Source organism: Rhinolophus ferrumequinum, chromosome 3, assembly GCF_004115265.2.
Source record: "Rhinolophus ferrumequinum isolate MPI-CBG mRhiFer1 chromosome 3, mRhiFer1_v1.p, whole genome shotgun sequence".
NCBI classification, from domain to species: Eukaryota; Metazoa; Chordata; class Mammalia; order Chiroptera; family Rhinolophidae; genus Rhinolophus; species Rhinolophus ferrumequinum.
The window spans coordinates 90,028,566-90,047,786 of record NC_046286.1 but is presented as its reverse complement, the minus strand read 5'-3'; the positions used below and the strand labels follow the sequence as shown (position 1 = coordinate 90,047,786).

Sequence of the window (19,221 nt, the reverse complement as noted above, 5' to 3'; positions counted from 1 at the left end):
CTACATACTTAAAACCGTATAATTTTTTTTTCTAAAATGGCATATTTATTTTAAAAAATGAAGTATAAAATACTAACCCTTTCTTAAAAATTACCTGATTGCTGGTTATGTTTGTGTCTCTGATAATTTCTTCTTTTCCAGCTGTGTCTTTTGTAAGGCTGATGAATTGTTCACAGAGTATGAATCGAAGCTATTTTCTCACACGTAAGTTCTCTGATCATTTCCCATCAGGAAAATGAAACATTTATAAGACTTGGTGTTTTAAATTATAGGAGTATGTTTTCCTCACAGTCACCTTCCTTATATTTTTTCTTATTAACTCAGAAAATTTGGCATTTGATCATTTAACGTGCTCAGGTTTACTGATACAGAAATTTACTCCCTAAATGTTCACGTCAGGTACTAAGTAAAGTCTAATTGAGACAGTTCAGGAGAGTAATGGACTCTCGAGTCCAACAGGTTTGAACTCAAATCCCCACTCACTTTTGAGCAAATTACTCTTCTAAGCCTCAGTATCTTCATTCATGAAATGAAGATAATAACAGTTACCTCATTGAGTTTTCTTAATATTTAATAAGAATGTACTGAATTGCTTAGCATAGTGTTTGATGCATGGTAAGTGTCCTATAAAATGTTAGCTCTCATTATTTATTAACATACTTTCTCCAAAACAAATTTTGAGTCTTCATCCTGTGTCAGGAATTAAGCTACTTAGTGAGTGCATATAGCTATGGCATTAGCATAGTTATTTCTATTTTACAAAAATGGAGATTGAGGAAAGACTAAGTACTGATTGCCCTTCTCCCACCCTCACCCCCCAAAAAAAGAGATTGACAGTGTACTTTTAGATCGTCTTGTGGTTTTCTGAGGGTTTTGTTGTTGTTTTTGCATTGTTTATTGTGATGGTAGTTGGTATTTTTGTACTCTTTTAATTCTCAGAGTAAGATTTTAGCCTGGAATTTATAGCCATTTATTATGCCAGATGGCTCTCAAGAAACACTGGTCAAATTATGATACCTCAAGCATTTTCAGAAGTGCTGTGGTTTTTCCAAAGACTTGCAGGCATGATGTTGAATGTAGACATGACATTGAAAGTTGGTGAAATTTTCATTGCTGACCTTGTTCCCTGTTGGCTGTGCCAATATGACTTTCACAGCACTTGTTACTCGCCCACAATAGTTACTGTTATTTTGTTGTCATGTGTCTTCAGAGTTAAAGGCCAGACTGCAATATTTGAGGAGATGATAGAAGATGAAGAAGGACTGGTGGATGATCGAATACCTACCACCAACCGGGGTCTGTGGGCAATAAGTGAGACAGAGCGATCTATGAAAGCTCTACTATCATTTGCAAAATCACATAGATTTGATGTTGAATTCATTGATGAAGGAAGTACTTCAATGGATCTCTTTGAAGCTTGGAAGAAGGAATATAAGGTACAGTATTTTAAAACTTCCTTCCAATATCAAAAGTTCTCCTCCTTTACATTCATGTTAATTGCTACTTTCCTTTTTTTATCTTTATTTTTAAAAAATCTACTTAGAGACTGGCTGTGTCATAATTTCTCTTTCCGTAAAATGTAATGATTATAATGATGACTAACTAATACCATGTTTCCCCGAAAATAAGACCTAGCCGGACCATCAGCTCTAATGCGTCTTTTGGAGCAAAAATTAATATAAGACCCAGTATTGTGTTATATTACATTACATTATATTATAAAGACCCAGTCTTATTGTAGTATAGTAAAATAAGACTGGGTCTTATATTAATTTTTGCTCCAAAAGATGCATGAGAGCTGATGGTCCGGCTAGGTCTTATTTTGGGGGAAACACGGTCAGTACAATAATACTGAACAAATAAGGAACTTCTAGTTATTCAGTTACTAAAAGAAAATCATTATTACAATGACATTTTTATTAAGCTTTTTATTTAGTTGTGAAAATGGTCATTCTGTTCTTAGATTGATCTTACACTGCTATTCTGTGAAATTAGAGTAGGGTCTTTTTTTTCATTTTTCATTTTGTTATACTTTTGCTCTCAAAAGTATCCATCAGCAACCTTGAAGACTGGAGAACATTGTAAGTATTTCTCAACATATTAGTCTGGAAACCATTGCAATTAATAATACACAAAGTGGCCCCTCATATTAATACTTTAATAATTTCATCATAAACCTGTCCTTTAGAGGAGATTTCAGAATTCATTAATTTTGAATTATTCTTTGTATTTGGATTTGTTAGTCCATTTTCCTACTTTGCAGGTGAGATGGGTGAGGAAATGAAAGAAATGTTTTATTTATAAGTTATAATTCCATTTACTATGTTTTTTAAAATCTAAAGTTCTTGCCTTTTAAAGCAGGATAAAAATTTCTGTCCAGAAAGAGAAGATATGCTGACTGGACTATTAATTCATATGTTTGATAAATTGGGAAATTATACTTTTATAGTGTTGAAATCATTGGTTCGTAATAATGTTTTTCTTTTCACAATGCTATTAGACATGTACAAGCACAGAAACACAGTGAGCTATAACCAGCCGTGGAAGAAGTCAGTACTGTATAGTGTCCTCTTAGCTCTTGATTCTTCCTCTGGGCTCAGTTTGGCTGTAAGCTGTGGGTCAGGACAGCGCTTATCAGTAGTTCTCCCAGAACTTTGTGTATTTTTTTCACATAACGCTGCAGACTAAATGTTGACAGCAGTGTAAATGAAGGAGCTACTACTCCACACCTCAGGGTCTACCTCAAAATATGGTAGTGAAGAAAGCATATCAAAAATTTTATACTGATACCATTTCCAAACATTTCAGAAACACATACAACCAGATTATTAGTATAATTTCAATGAAAAGGACAGAATCATAAGTCCAATTCAGAATAGTGGGTACCTCTTTGTTGGGGGTTGAAGGAAGACTATGTGAGGAAAGGGGGTGATACAGTTGAGAAGGAACACAGGCTTTCTAAGGAATTGGTACCGGCCTTTTCCTTAAATTGGATGACGGAAACTCAGTTGTGTGTTTTAGTAGTCTGGTTTTCACATATACATATTATTTTGAATATGTGAAATATAATAAGAAATATTTCTTTAAAAAATAAATCAGATTTCACCAGCCTAGTATTAATCTTTAAAGATCTTCGGTACTACCAAGAAATCTTTGGGTATTCTGTTCTTGAGAATCTATGAACAGGCAGTACTCTGCAGTGTCCTATGGAGATTGTCAGTGGTACTTCCTCATCCTAAAAATGGCCCAAGAATCACTTGTACCTTAGACACTTAATGAAAAAATGTATGTGTCATAAGACGTCACTGAAGACTTCGACCAGGGCACCTCTGTTTTAATCAGTTTTAATTAAGTGCTTTGTCGCTGTCTTTGTCTTCTCTGTTCCTTCAGTTGCTTCATGAATATTGGATGGCTCTGAGGAATCGTGTGTCTGCTATTGATGAACTTGCAATGGCTACAGAACGACTAAGAGTCCGTCATCCTAAGGAGCCAAAGCCCAGTCCTCCCGTTCTTTACATCATTGAACCACATGAGGTAATTTGAAAGGAAATCACAGAAAAGAGCACAGCAAATATGTATCACAGAAAAATCCAAGATGCATAAAAGAGAGAGTCCAGGGAGTGATCTCTTCAGTCAGTGTGCATCTGATCTCACCTCTTTCAGTTTGACCCATATGAAATTTTTTTATTTTGTTGGTCAAAAGTAGTCAAAGACGGGGTGACTGGTTAGTTCAGTTGGTTAGAGTGTGGTGCTAATAACACCAAGCTTGCCAGTTCGATCCCTGCATGGGCCACTGTGAGCTGCGCCCTCCTTAGAAAAGAAATAGTCAAAGATGAGCAATTTCATATCTAATACATGCTTAAAATTCACTATTTTGGAGCATTTGTTTGTTTCTCTCCAGGTTGCATATTAATCTATTTTTGAGCACCTTCTACTTACCAAAACCTAGATATTGTTGGTCAATATCTAAATATATGTGCTATTACCTCAGCTTTTTCAGAACTAGAAAAGTCTTCCCTAAGAACAACCAAAAACTTCTTTTGCAGTGTTTGTCTTTGCTAATGATGATATTGACAACTTCTAATAAATCCCTTTGTATCTTAGAATTAAATAACTTCATCAACCTTTTCTCTTCCATATTGAAAAATACTATTTTCCTTATAATTTATTTTTATTCCTTATGTGTGTTTAATCTTTTAAATCTTTTTCTTTCTATAAATTTGGAGACTGTAACTAACTTCGAAAAACTTAGAAATATTCATTATATACTATTCATATACTATATACTATTCATTATATACTATTTCACTTAATTTTTAAAATAGAATTCTCAGTAAATTTTCCCCGTGAAAACAAACTCCTTATTTTTATACTCCTTTTCTGTCTACTGTATTCTACTGAGGGGGGCCAGAGATCTTTCGATTTCTTAAAGTCACTCTGGCCAGAGAAGCATATCGTTTCATTTTTCTTTATCCCGTGATGTATTCTTAAAAATGATGCACAAATAGAATTTGGGCTGATTTTTATCTGACATGAAGTGTATAGGGAAGCTTCCTATTTAAAAGAATTCTACATTGAATTTTGTCTTCTATAAAGCAAAAAATGTATATATTTTCTTTTGAAATATATTATCTAGTGTCCATTTTGCAAATTTGAGTTTTCACATGTAAATGAATTTTCTTAAAAGAGGACACATTATTGAGGAAGTATTAATTATGCATGTTTAGTATAATTTTACAATCGTTCTGAGAGACAATAAAGAAGTTGTTTTGTTTTTTAGGTAGAACAGAATCGGATAAAGCTACTAAACGATAAAGCTGTTGCTACATCACAGCTTCAGAAAAAACTTGGGCAGCTCCTTTACCTAACTAACTTGGAGAAGGTATTGTTTTAAAAGATACTACTTTTTCCCATGCCATGTTATCACTAAACCACTTGAGTGACTTCTTCCATTTAATCTGTCCCATAATTAATGGTGCAGATTATTTTAATCAATCTTTTATTTGTTTGTGTTAATTATATGAGTCAGAATACTACCTATGTCTACAATAGGTACGCAGATCACAAAAAGGTGATATCTATAGAAAATATGTTGCACAGATATTGTTATATAAAAGTGAACACTGTGAAACATAGAACAGTGTAAACAGACTGCAGTTCAAAAGCTTGAATAGTGGATGTATTACAACATATCTCTAGGCAAAGATTGCATTATATAATATATGTGTATATATTATATATATATATATATATATGCATTTATTTATGCATATGTAGATTTTTTTAATTTCTGATTTGAAACTGTAAGATGTGTTTGGGAATCCCAGGAATGACAGTGTTCGGTAATATATAAATTATTAGGTCATCTCAATTATCGGGTTATTTAAATTGTGGTTTCCAGCATTTACTTCTATAAATGAGTTGTAAAATATGTATCAGGTTTTAAAATGCAACTAATAATATTTTTCAATTCTTCTTTTCTGAATAGTCTCAAGACAAAACGTCAGGAGGTATTAATCCAGAACCTTGTCCAATCTGTGCTCGGCAGCTGGGAAGACAGGTAAAATTACAATAACAATCACATGCCTTTACAAAACACTTTACAGTTTTCAAAGGCTTCTGCATACATCCTCTCCCGCAATCCCCTGCCCCCGGTCTCTCTCAACAGCTTTGTATGCAAAGCAAATATTATCTCCATTTTAAAGGCAGGGCCGAAGGTTAGTGATATGCTCAGTGCCACATTATATTTGACTAGTGTTTTTCCTTAAATGATAGGTAAAACCATATTTCTAGGGTAACCCCATCCTCTTCATTAAAGATGCGTCGTTTTGAATATTGTTTCCAGTCACAAGATTGGGTCTGAATAATTTGACTTTGTTGGTTTGACATGGTTATTTGGTAATTGCATAGAAATATAATATAGCACACCTACACTTACTTAAGTATTACAAAGGTATAATAACATAGTTTGTACTTAGCATTATTAATATCTAATACCAGGCTTTAAAGTACAAATAACAGCAATCCTAGGTGAATTTAGACCATTATAGCAATTAAATGTATTTCTTTGTGAATATTAGTATACAAATGTCTGAAAACTTGATGGCACCATATTAGTTCTTCTCAAAGAGATTGCTTTTATCCTACCAACTGTGATTTATGAAACTATAAATTCCTACTTTGTATGATAAATCAGTAGATATGATACCAGAATATTCATTGCTTTTCAAAATTTGAAAGACAAGCGTATTACTATTAAATGAGTAAAAGTATTCTCGGGTTTGTTTTTTTTCCCCCCCAATGGAACTGAGAATAGAAAGTTAAATATATATGAGTTCTACATTCTGACCAGCCATAATCAGAAAGAATCTTTTAGTTTCTATAATTTATGGAGAAGGTGTGATTTTAAAGGAAACTTTATTGATAATAAATCTTAAAGGGATAGATATTACATTGGAAACAGCAGAAGAATAGTAATGTACAGATACTGATGATTTCTGATAAAGTCAGTAATAAAAATGTGATAGAAGTTACGATAAAACTGGAAAGGATCATGATATAAGTAGTTGCTTTTAGTTTGGATGAGATACATGCTGCTGGATTGTTTCAGAAATGGTATTTAATTTTGTCCTAACATTGCCGTTTCATGTACATTATTTCATGTAACTATATAATCTGACTCGCCTACACTTAGGAGAACATATTGATTGCAGTAAGAGTAACAAAATACTACTTTTCTAACTGTTTATATCCCAGATCTTCAGGAACTCTAGATCCTTCCCCTTTAGCCGCCTAGTTCCGCTCCAGTCCTCATTTACAGACTGTGTTGGCGATAATTCATACACTGGCTGCCGTCCTGCAAGCGTGGCCATTTCTCTTCTGTTCAGGCCTATTCAGTCAGCTTCCCATTTGTCCTGATGCTGTCCAGAGGCCTCTGATTTCTCCTCCTTTGCAGGTGGACCTGTCTTGCTCTTCAGCTTGTCCGTTCTGAGCTCTCACGAGCGGCACCAATCCTCTCAAGTGGAGGAAGTGCCCTGTGGCACTGGACATGCACAGAGTTCAGGATAGGGCCTCTATGTGCCTACAAAAATGCTAGCGAAACAGTTCTTCCATTTTCCTGCAGCCTCAGCTCCTGAGGACTCTGGCACAGTCCTGATAGCAGCGTGAACAGCACCTGCCAGTAAACCCAGATAGCCCCCCACCTTCCCAGTCATTGTTCGAAAGCAGGGGTGTCCAAACTGCAGCCCACAGGCCAACTGCAGCCCGCAATCCATTGTTAATTGGCCCGCAGCAAATTCCAAAAATATATTTCGTTTACTTAAATAAACCAGGTGAGGCAATACGTACTTCACCTCGAGTGAGTGGCCCGGCTGTTTGTGTATTTTACCGCATATGGTCCTTGGTAAAAAACGCTGAAAAAAGTTTGGACACCCCTGTTCTAAAGGGAAGCTCATATGCTGCATTTTCTTTCCCCTTAGGGTGAGTTTTTTTCCGAGGGGTTTTTAGTTGATCCTACAGAGTACCTCGGGAAGGCCCATCACATACCTTCCATACTAGTGCGTACACATCCAGATCCTAGAGAGACACAGCTGAGCGCTTCGGAGGCGCATCACTCAGCGTCACTCAGTTTTTATCGTTGTTATTTGTTGCCAGGTGAAAAGGTTAAATACTTAGCGTAAGATTCTATAGCTTTTAGAACTGACACCTGGATTAAATCTAATGTTCCTCTATGTGCCCCCGTTGCCAAAAGGGGAGAAGTCCCCATAAGATGCTCCAGAGAGGATTATTGTACTTTTCTTAAAATAAGTCAAGGGGTTTTCAAAAATATATTTGTTTATTTGGGAGTTTTTTAAATATACCCAGAATTACTTTTAAAATAAATCTGAGATACTAGTCCATCTCATTCTTTGTATAATAAATGCTTTAACATGTGAAAATGTAAATCTGTTTAATAAGTTGCATGGAGTATATTATGATATTTTCTCCAAATTAATGTTCTTAGTCCCTGTATTATATCTGCCATTAGAATGCTGAAGGAGTAGTTTGCATTTTTCCTAAATACTGAAATGATAACACTAACTTCCCATAAAATAACAATGACCAACTGTGTGCCACTATTGGGGTGAGCAGAACTAAAAACCGAAAGCTTACTCTGGTTAGACTTTAAAAAGAGTTAATTTTAAAGTACAACTTACTTTTTTTATGACTTTAAGAATATTAATACCATGAAATATTTAGGAAGTGAAATTATGCCTCTCTTCTCCTTTTATGCATGTATATTTGGAAGGCATCTCTGCTAGCATCTCACTGAGGTGTGTTCTGTGTGTTTTTCTTTTTAGTGGGCAGTCTTGACCTGTGGGCACTGTTTCTGTAATGAATGCATTTCAATTATTATCGAGCAGTACAGCGTGGGGTCTCACAGAAGCTCCATTAAGTGTGCCATTTGCCGCCAGACCACATCTCACAAAGAAATCTCGTATGTCTTCACCTCAGAGAAAACCAGCCAGGAGGAGGACATCCCTGTGAAGGTAGGTTAAGAACCCGTAGAAGCAGTCCGCGCTATATGATAGGAGTCGGTATCTGGCAGGGAAATCATCAAAATCAGAACCGGGCTGGCACAGTGAACAGGTGGAAACCACTGCCGTCTGCCTGTGGATACACTGCCTGGAGGGCTCAGCTTTACCTTCCTCCCTCTCCTCATGGGAGGGACACAAGAACACTTTTTCCATCATCGTTAGCAAGAGTCATGCCACTGTAGCAGAAAGGTAACGTAGGAGAATTCCAGTTCCCTATTATTTTCTATATTGTTTTTGTCTACTACAGAGTTCTGGTTAAACTAGCGATTTATTTAAAGAAAGCTTTTCCCTCATTCTTTCATGTAGCCCTGGATATCAGGAGAAAAGGACATGCCCAGCCAAATTAAAGGAGAGCATATGTTGGGTATTGAAGTTAGTGACGTCTGTCACAAGGAGGTAGTGTGCTTCTAAATGGTATGGATTGATATTTCAGCCGAAACTTGGCTTTATCTTCCTATATATATATTTTTTTCCCATGCTTCATTCAGAATTTTAAGAAATTGACTATAATTTGAAATCCAACCAGGATCTGTAATTGGACTGTCTGCCTAAGGGACATTTATTTAATGAAAAGTCTTTACTAGAGTTTTTTTCTTTATTTTCCTTAAACATGCTTTTTTCCTTTTTTTTAACCTAACCAAACTTAGACAAAGGACAAGTCAGTATATATGAATGTGATAGGGAGTAGGCGCCAGAAGGAGTAGTCGACAGAATGGTGCAGTGGCTCTTAAGCAAGACGTGGTCACATCTTTTTCATTAATTCCTTCTCCTTCTGGATCCTTGATGCTCTCTTTTCACTTATGTTTAAGGACTGTGTTTTGTGGGTAGAATTAACTACATGTTGTTCGGATGTTAGGCAGTTGTTAGGATGCCCCCCTCCCGAGGAAACAACAGTTGAATTAAAGAATATCTAAGTGCTATTTATCCCACTGTTATTTCAGTACAACCGGAAAGTATCAGTCACTTTGCTCTAGTGTGTAGAGATAAACAGAATCCCAAAGTTGGAATGAACTTGCATCCATTCGTTCTTTCTGTACGTGCTCATTAGACACATACTGTGTGCCGAGGAGTGTGCTGGGCCTCACAGATGCAAGCACCTCGTGAATAAAACAGATACGATTGCTGCCCTCGTGGATTTTATAATGTAGCAGTGGGGGAGGAGTTGGAATTGAGGCAGGAAGCACAGATATCTTCTGTGTCATTATAAAGTAGTGTAATTGTGAGAAGCAGTGCAGAAGAACGTCAAACCTGCTTCTCTGAGAGAAGGACAGTTAAGCAGGTATCTAAAGGATGAATGGACTAGCCAACCTGGGTAAAGGGTAGAACTTATCTTTTAGGGAGGAGGCTGCCAGAAAGAAAAAGAGTATGTGGAAAGGTCTGCCACAAGACGGAACTCAAACAGAACTGAGTGACTATAGTGTAGAGAGTGGGATGAAATGAGTCTGGAAACCCAGGAGGGGCCAGATGTTAAAGGGCCATCTGAATATTTGAGAATTTTCTTTTCATAAAAACAGCCATTACATGTTATAAGCAGAGAAGTATTGTGATCAGATTTGGATTTTTAAAAGATCCTTCTTGCTGCAGTATGGAAATTAGATTAGCAGGAATACAAAAGAAAGAGTAGAAAAAAATTAGACCAGTTTAGGAGGCAACAGCAGTAGTGATGGTGGCTTTGATTAGGTTGTTGGCAGTGGCAATGGGAAGAAGTGGATATATTGAAGAGATATTTTGAGTAAAGTTAGATTAGCAAGAGAATGTTGGAGGGGTGATGAAGGAGATTTCATAAGTGACCCCTCCGGTTTCTGTTGTGAAACATCAGATGGATAATGGTACAGTTACTGACATAAAATATGTGGAAGAGGGGGACATTTAGACATAATACATTTGAAGTGCCTAAGACATCCAAGTAGAACTATCTGGCAAAGTGTTACTATGTGGAGCTGGAGATGTAAACTCAGAGTCATTGGCATAAGTGATCTTTGAAGCCATGAGAGTGAATGAGATCTTTGAAGCCATGAGAGTGAGAGATCTTTGAAGCCATGAGAGTGAATGAGATTACCTAAGGAAAGAAGCAGATGTTAGCTTTAGATCAGGTCCTGCAGAACTCTATAGCTCTTTAAAGGTGGAATAAAGGGAGAAGAGCTGAAAAAGGAGACCCAGAAGAAGCAACTAGCCACAGAGGCAGCCCAGGACAGCTGCTGTGAGCGGAGGCTGCAGGGGAAAGCGGCCTCGGTGAGGAGGCAGTTATCAGCCGTATCCAATGAGGCTAAAGGTGGGTCAGCTACAGCATGGACTGATTGGCTAATGAAGGTCATTGATGACTTTAGAAGCAGCTCTTCCAAGGGAAACCTAGAGGCAGAAAGCTCATTGGGAGGGAATGAGGAGTGAATAGGAAGTGACTCAGCAGAGAGAGAAAATACCCAACTCTTTCATAAACGTAGTTGTGAAGTAGAAAAGGGAGAGTTGTAAGCAGGAGATAACGAAGTACAGAAAGACTTTGTGTTGAGTTGCTGTTTTTTCTTTTGGTGGTATTTTGTTCAAGATAAAAAATTCTTGAGCATGTTTACTCTCCAGTGAAGAATGATAGATTGAAGATACAGGAGAGAGAAGGGATTATCTATAAATTTCTTGAAAAGTCATGGAGAGTGTTGATGTAGAGAGAGAAAGTAGAGATCTCATTGAAATCAAGTAACGGGCGAAGGTTGGGCTGTGGAGCAAAGAAGCCTAAGGGTAGGTGTTCTTAGGAGAGAACAGGAGATCATAGTCATTTGCAGGTATTCAGTACTCCAGATGTGGCTGCAGAAGTGGGTGACGCAAGTGAGGTGATGGAGAAAACGTTCTAGAAGATGAGCAGTGAGACCTCCGTGTTGAATGGGTTGTCCAAGTGGACAGTATATAGTATCTAGAGTTGGTTATACCTTATCCTACTCACCACACAAAGAACGGCTTTCCTTCTCAGTCCTCCTCTCCCCCTTTCTTCCCACTCCTGCAGTTTCTCTCTCCCTTTCCTTTCCATAAAAAGAGTCTGTCTTAGCCCTTTCTTCTTTCTCTTCTATCTCTTCCTCTGGCTGGGGCATCCCGAGGGCCACAGATGGCATCCGTAGCTAAGAAGGGCTGCTGACTCTCAGATGAAAGCATTCACAGTACAGAGAACAAGCATAAGAAGGAACTGCTGTGTCAGGCTTCATGCAGTGAGGTTTAGGAAGTGATTGCTGTGGCTACCAGTAAACAGCACGGCCTCTGTGAAACTGAGTCACTGAGCGCGTCCAACCCACACCTGTTTATTCTATGGCAGCTTTCCTGGGCACCAGGAGAGAGATTAGGGCAGTTACATTTGTTGTCCTGTTGGGGAAGGGATATCAGTGTACAAATATGTTTATTATGCTCTCACTTCTTCCTATCTTTCACGAGGGTTGAAGAACCCAGGAGTTAATGAAGCATCTTATGAAAAACAAAAGCTTACAGTATTTACTAAAATTAATTCCTCTTTTGTCATAGATGCATATATACTTGTATTTCCTTTCTATTAACTACCGTGTTTCCCCAAAAATAAGTCCTAGCCAGACCATCAGCTCTTTTGAAGCAAATGTTTCTTTTGAAGCAAAAATTAATATAAGACCCAGTCTTATAAGACTGGGTATAATATAATACTGTGTCTTATTTTAATACAAGACTGGGTCTTATATAATATGACATAAGACCCGGTCTTATTTTAATGTAAGACCGGGTCTTATATAATACAATGTAATATTAGACCGGGTCTTATATTAATTTTTGCTACAAAAGATGCAGTTAGACATGATGGTCCAGCTAGGTCTTATTTTCGGGGAAATACAGTACATGACTGAATGTCGTACCTATTTTGCATGCAAGTTTTATCTCTCTTCCACATTCTCACCTTGCTTTTTGCTGCCTTTACTTTTGCTTCTCACTGCGTTTTCTGGCACCATTTGTGTCTGCCACTTCTGCCTCCTTGTGCCTGTCCCCTTTTCTTATTTCTATCATATTTTTGGCCTCGTGTCTGCCACCTTCTCTTTGAAGAATCTGCTTATTGTTTTCTCAGACTCTCACTGCACTTTTCTGACGATCTAAAACTCTCCTGCTAAATGGTCATATCATCTATCTTGGAATTGAGGGAGGAATCAGACAGAAAGTAAAGAGTGCTCCATGGGAATAGTAAAAGCATAATTTTGAAATTTTGTCAATACCAGTTCAGACTATTCCTAAACTTAGGGCGTTTTTCCTTTTATTGTTGATTATCAAATCTCTGATCTTTGTTAAACAAGCCTGAGAAGTAATTTTTTTATTTCATTAAAATTTTTGTATTATATGAAATGCTTATTCACTCTAAGCAGTATAATATCATATACAGTGCCTAATTATATAGCTGATCTCGGATAAAAGATATTTGGAGAACGTAAAAATAGTATTAAATAACGTAAGACATCTTTTCTACTGATTTTTCACAATGTAAGGAATTCTATTGACTGACCATAGAAATAAAACGGACGCTGAGATCACAATGTTCTCTGTGGTGGATGCATTTAAGTTAAAGACTGTATCCACCCAAATGCGTGTGACAGTATTCCTAAATGACCCTTGGAACCTACTGCTCATTTCACAAAGTAAACAAAATTCCCCTTGCAAGTTCTGACAACTGCCAGGCATTTTGGACGGTGAAGTAGGCCTCCTGGCAGAACATATGCCCCACGTGGCATGTTCTCTGTGTCCTAAGTTTGGCTGGGTTTCACACAAAGTATTTTTCTCAGTGGAAACCCTGACCCTGTAATGGACAAGCTTCTTATGTCATGAGAAGTTTCTGTCCAGGAGAAAATATACCACACGGATATAGCCACAGCAGAACAGCTTCCTTCCTGCCATCCCACACACAGGCACAATGCTTCATCTTCCCACTTTTGAGGGTCTGTTCGCTGGCCTGCTTTTTAAAATAAAGATTTATTTTGGGCCCCATTCCCATAAATTTTGATTCATTAGATGTGGGATCCGGTCCAGGAATCTGCATTTTTTGCAAGTAAATCTATTGATAATAGAGATGTTTTATGCAGTCTTTTCATAGAGAAAAAAATGTACTGTGTTTCTGCATTCAAACTCCCAGAGAAGCCTAGAAATACCATATGTCAAATTCTACTATGTGTAGAATCCTGTTGCTTCCTTTCTTTTTGTTTTTGTTTTTGTTCAGTTGATTCAAAGGTGACTCGTGAAGTCTGTCTTGTACTTTCTAAATATAATTAAAATAAGCATGTGGGAAAAAGCTGGAAAATTATGACTGAGTTTAGAGTTGGCATAAAATAATTTGGTAAATATATTTAAATATACTTATCTAAATATTTTATGTAAAATACTTGTACATGAACATTAATAGTAAATTTAAAATGCAATTGTGTACTTTTGTTATAAATGTCATGAGTAAATATAATAGTAATTACAAAAAACAATTTATTCATTGGCCAAGTTAGCACTTGCAATTCTGAACTGTTAGTCTAGTGTTGAAGTTAGCAATAGTTTGCAATCAATTGAACATGCCATGGAGACTTCTAAGAAATAAGCCATAAATCATCTTTATGAAATTACCTTTATGAAGAACTTATACTCGTGGAGTGTAAACTCCATTAAAATGTGGAAAGGATGATGTTTTTTGAAGTGGGGACTTTTATTCACTACTGTGTCCCCAGCATCTAGGACAATGCCCAGCATGTAACAGTACTCAGTAAGGGGGTAGGTGGATGGATGAATGGATGGATTGAATGGTATTTACATATAATAGCCCTAAAAGCCTTTGGGTCCAAATAAAATTTAAAAATTTTTGCACTTATAACTTATCTCTTTGAACTCCTTATGCAAAATGTTTAGAAGAACAGGGTAATATTTGGTGGCCTTGTGCACTTCTAAGATTTCCCACCACCTACATGGAGTTTCCACTGAGCCTTATTAAAGTGACATGTGAATGCTTAACGAACCCAGCACTTGCCCCAGGCGTTTGCTTGAAAGGTATTCCTGCTTCATGAGACAGTCATACAAGCTGCATACTGCACTAAGCTGTATCTGTCACTACCAACGTGGGTTTTTAGCATGGTGAACAGATGCAGACAGAAATAATACAATGTGAACAGGTCTTAGCTGAAAGTACTATGGACAACACAGACACATTGAGAGAGTTAGCTCTACTACAGAAAGAAGAGTGCAGAGTACAAGTAATGAAAGTTGTAAAATACTAAGACAGCAAATGACTTCCTCTGAACTGAGCAATAATGGGAAACATTCAAATTATTTGCAACTTACAAACCACCAAGGAAAAGTAAAGAAAAATCTATTACCTATCACCAAGTTATAATCCAGGTGGTCATATTACTGATTAGAGAACATAGTTCTCTTTTAGGAAGGGGGAGAGCTAAGCTGTGTAAATTTGCCTTCTTTTAAAGTGATATTCTTCAGCGAGATGAATCTTTAAAATATCTCAAGACCTTTCATTCTTGTAGTATGTTTAAAAGATTGCAAAAATAAATCCAAGAAATAATTGGAAGATTCAAATATGACCTGTGCTCTCTTTCAGAGATGATTGTCCCGCCTCTGATAAAGCAGAAACTTATCACCTGGCAGGTAGCACAGTTAGGCATCCATTTGACCCTAGAGCAGCAAGAGCCACGCAGGAACAATAACGTGAAGGACTAGCCTAATGCCGTGGTTAGAAGACCCATTCACTGTGATCAGCACAATCTCGATTATATCATTGAGGTAATAAGTGTAAAAACTCCAAGAATTACAGGCCTCCCAACCATTCCCCTAAAGCCCTGTTCATCTATAAGGGCAGACAAAACATATGTTTATGTGTAGGAGAAATAATTCACACAAAAGCACACAATGTAAAGTAATGCTCTCTTCCGTTATCCCTTCCTTGCCTTGCCACCGTGAGCCATTTCTGGTTTTAGTTATAGAGATCACCTACGTGACTTTCAATAATATACATAAATTTTATTTCTCGAAATACTAGCTTTAGACAATGTATGTTGACTCCTCACTTTAAAATATGAGGGAATTACTGCATCTATTCTTCTTCAGTCTTCTCTCCTCCACATTCTGATTTGTGTTATACCATTTTTATAATTTTTAAACATTCACATTTTATCTAATTATAGACATGTCTTCCGTATCTAGAGAAAATCAGTCAACAGTATATAAATCAGTCAATATTATAATATAAATAATATTCACTGCAGAACCCCGTGGGGTTTGCTGACTTTGTTAACTTCCCCTGTAGCTGCTCATGGGTAGGTGGAAAAAATCAGTGTTGATCAACTGAATGAGATGACACTACCCTCCAACTGATAGCTTTTTTTAGGACCAGTTCCATTGATTTTATTATAGAATACTAAACACCAAACCCACATAGAGCCTGCTGTGTGTTAGATCAAACCCGTCTTTCATGACTGCTCTTATCTGAGTCTCTCTAATCTTTAGAGGTGGAAGAGCTAAAGATTAATTGCAAGATTTTATTTGCCTGTTGTTGATCATTCTGCATGATTAAAAAATATGTTGATGTCACCCCAATAAACTTTAATTAAAAAGAAAAAAAAATGTTGAAATTTTTTAATTGTAGTCTAACCTTTTATTTTGTTTATTCATTTGTTTTTCTCAGTCATGTTTGGGATCAAGAACACTAAAAGTAAATGTTAATTTTTTTACATTAAATAAACTTATTGCCTGTGTACTATGTACAAAGGACCATGCCAGGCTCTAGGCAATATACAAGTAAATGCCATTTGATCCTTGTTTTCAAACAATATATCGACTGGTGAGTATTCTGAAGTATGATATAATTATCATATGAAATCATACTAGATAGAACCATGGCAAGGCAATTAATTGAAGAAAAGCTATTCTTCTCCCAAGTAAAATTTCTCATCTTTTTCTCATGAAAGACAAATTTAATGTCAAGCACAGAAAAATCCAGTAAAATAATAAAGTTGAAGAATACTTACCTTTTAAATCCAGATGCAATTCATCAAGCATTTGTGAGTTACTGTAATATAGCACTTTTGCTTACATTATTGTGTTTACCACAATTAAATGTGAACGACTACCGACGTAGGAAAATATTTACAGAAAAATTAACATGTACAGTATATAAGAAGTCCTACAAATACATGAGAAAAAATTAAGCCAGTTTTTTAAAATTTCAAAGGATATTCAAAGCAGAGGAATTCTAAATGATAGTCAAGCTCACTCTTAGGAAAATGCAGACGGAATGAAAATTTGGTTCTTCATTCCACTTATCAGATTGGCAATAAATGAAATTGTAACAAGTGTGCACATGCTATCAATTTAACTGTTGATAGCTAAAAGTTCTAGCATTTAGAGAATCTACCAAAATCCAAATATCTATAGTTTCTTTAACCTTTAACCAACAATTCTACTTTGAAATGCCTACCCAACAAAAATATTTACACGTGTTCCCAAAGCTGTAGTCACTGAAGTATTGTTTGTAGTGGCAAAAAGAATGAAATCAATGTAAATGTATATTAATAAGTAAATAATAAATTGTTGTTCTCTAAATATTATGCAGCCATTAAAGTGAGATAAATACAAAGGTCCTACATGAAAAGATTGCTAAAATACAACGTTAAATGAAAAGCCATGTTATAAAATGTTTGTGGGTTGTGTGTGCATTTTTATGTAGGCTTCTAAAATGCATAAGGTCTAACAAGATAAATGCCAGATTCTTAGTGGTGGTTAAAAAGGTTGGGGCATAAAAAACAGATGTAAATTTTTAATCCTTTATATTTCTATTAGCTTAATTGTCCCATAAACATATATTGCTTTTTTGTAGTTTTTTAAAAGTTACGAAAAAAGTGCTTGTGATATATGTAGCAAATAGGACAGAAACCAGATCCTTACCTAACTTTATTCAGTTTCTCTGCAGTTTACTCCTTTTCTGTGTTGCCCTTTAGATAAGTAATCCTTTGTTGTGTATAACATTTTCTTTTCATTTAACAATAAATTATGAATTCTTATGAAGATAGACTCCTAGAGACAGTGGATTTTCAACATAGCACCTTGTGATTTGACGCAACATTTTTAATGATAATTTATGATAATTTAAATGTCTTCAGTTTAAAATATGAAATCTTTTATCTTGTAGAAGCTGCCTTAACGCATTGGTCTAACATAAGGATTATGCATTTATTGGATTTTTTTTCAAAAATTATGCAGGGAATGCATACTCAAACCAAGAGCCGCGGCTACATATGGGGCATCCCCTGCTTTCTCCGTTGTTCTTCTTCTCAGTAGCCACTTGCTGTGCTTCTGGAAGAAAAGGGTATTTAAGGTCGTCTCACTGCCTATGTGGGTTCTGCCAAGCAGAGTTTGGATTTCTAGACTTCCTTTTCTTTCTTTCATGGTGGGAAGTAACTGGACAGGGACCAGATGGTTCAGAACTGTGGCATTTGGAAGGCGTCACTGAGAGCTACCACTGAACTGGCCGGACTTTGATAAAAGGGACGGTTCTGGTCTTTTCCTGCATAGAATTAGCACTCCAGTTTGCTTATAAAAGTGTGTTATGTTTTCTTTGTAACTTTTATAAGAAGCAGCTTAATAAATTGAAGGGTTTATAGTTATCCTGGTGTTTCATTTGCATATCTTTTTGAAAATAGGACCTTGCAAGGAACATGGCTATTTCTGTCTAAACTCCTAAATGATCACTTTATGCTAATTTTCTGTTTTATTTGAGATAATTTTGCTCTTGTTAAAATAATTTTTAGACTGACGTAGCTTCCTTATATTTTTTAGCCTTTCAAATATAATCCAGAGTTTGCATGTCCAGAAGAATACATGTAGAGTCAGTATTTTAATACGAGAATTTTGAAACTTTCCCATACTTCTGTCTTGCTAACTTGAAATTAGTACAGCTTTCTTCCTTGTTTTGTTATATTTTTACCTGTGAGTGTCTTTTCATGTAAAAGTGGTGAGGAGGGGTAGTTTGAGAAGATGAATGCTGCTCGGGAATGTTTTTCCGGTTTTGATTAGCTCTGCCCCCCCTTGTAGAATAGTCGGCCATTATCGTGCTCATATGTAATGTCTCAGAAAGATAAGTTATTGAATGTCTGCTGTTTGCCAGGTTTTGGGCTAAACGCTTTGTATGCATTTCTCATTCACCCATCACAAGCACCTTTGGAAATATTAAATATTATCATCCCTGCTTGACAGAGGAGGAAATTAAGGCTTCCCAAGGTTAGAATCTGACCAGTGAGATGCAGAACTGGCAATGAATTTAGAATTGTCTCACTCAAAATCCTACCTCATACCATCTCCCAGAGCATTCTAGGGCATAGTAGACAACTAAACTTTCTCAATGATGTCTCTAAAAACACTTGCTTTATTTCATTTTCTCATTTCTCCTTTTTTTTTTCATTTCCTTACTCTTCTGATGGAAATAGTTATGCAAAATGCACTCTTTAAGTATTTATTTTTAGCTTCGTGTAAATCTGCTCAGTTTCAGTGGATGTTATTTGTACCTCTGTCATTGTCCTTCGAAATGCCATTGTAAGAAAGGATTCTTTGTGGACTGGATCCTTCACTGTTTGCTTGCATTGAAATTTTGATTCATTGTATTCTTAACATTTCCAGTGCC

The 19,221-nt window shown here is 36.4% G+C and overlaps 1 protein-coding gene across 2 annotated transcripts in view; it reads left to right on the top strand.

Annotated features, from left to right (window-relative positions):
* SHPRH (SNF2 histone linker PHD RING helicase) overlaps positions 1-19,221 on the top strand; it is a 77,115-nt gene that overhangs the window by 44,848 nt on the left and 13,046 nt on the right. For both annotated transcript variants that reach the window (XM_033098980.1, XM_033098971.1), the window contains 6 exons: positions 142-204; positions 1,211-1,436; positions 3,391-3,534; positions 4,781-4,882; positions 5,489-5,560; positions 8,340-8,528. In XM_033098980.1, the coding sequence (XP_032954871.1) occupies positions 142-204; positions 1,211-1,436; positions 3,391-3,534; positions 4,781-4,882; positions 5,489-5,560; positions 8,340-8,528 (796 nt within the window). The remainder of the gene's footprint in view (positions 1-141; positions 205-1,210; positions 1,437-3,390; positions 3,535-4,780; positions 4,883-5,488; positions 5,561-8,339; positions 8,529-19,221) is intronic.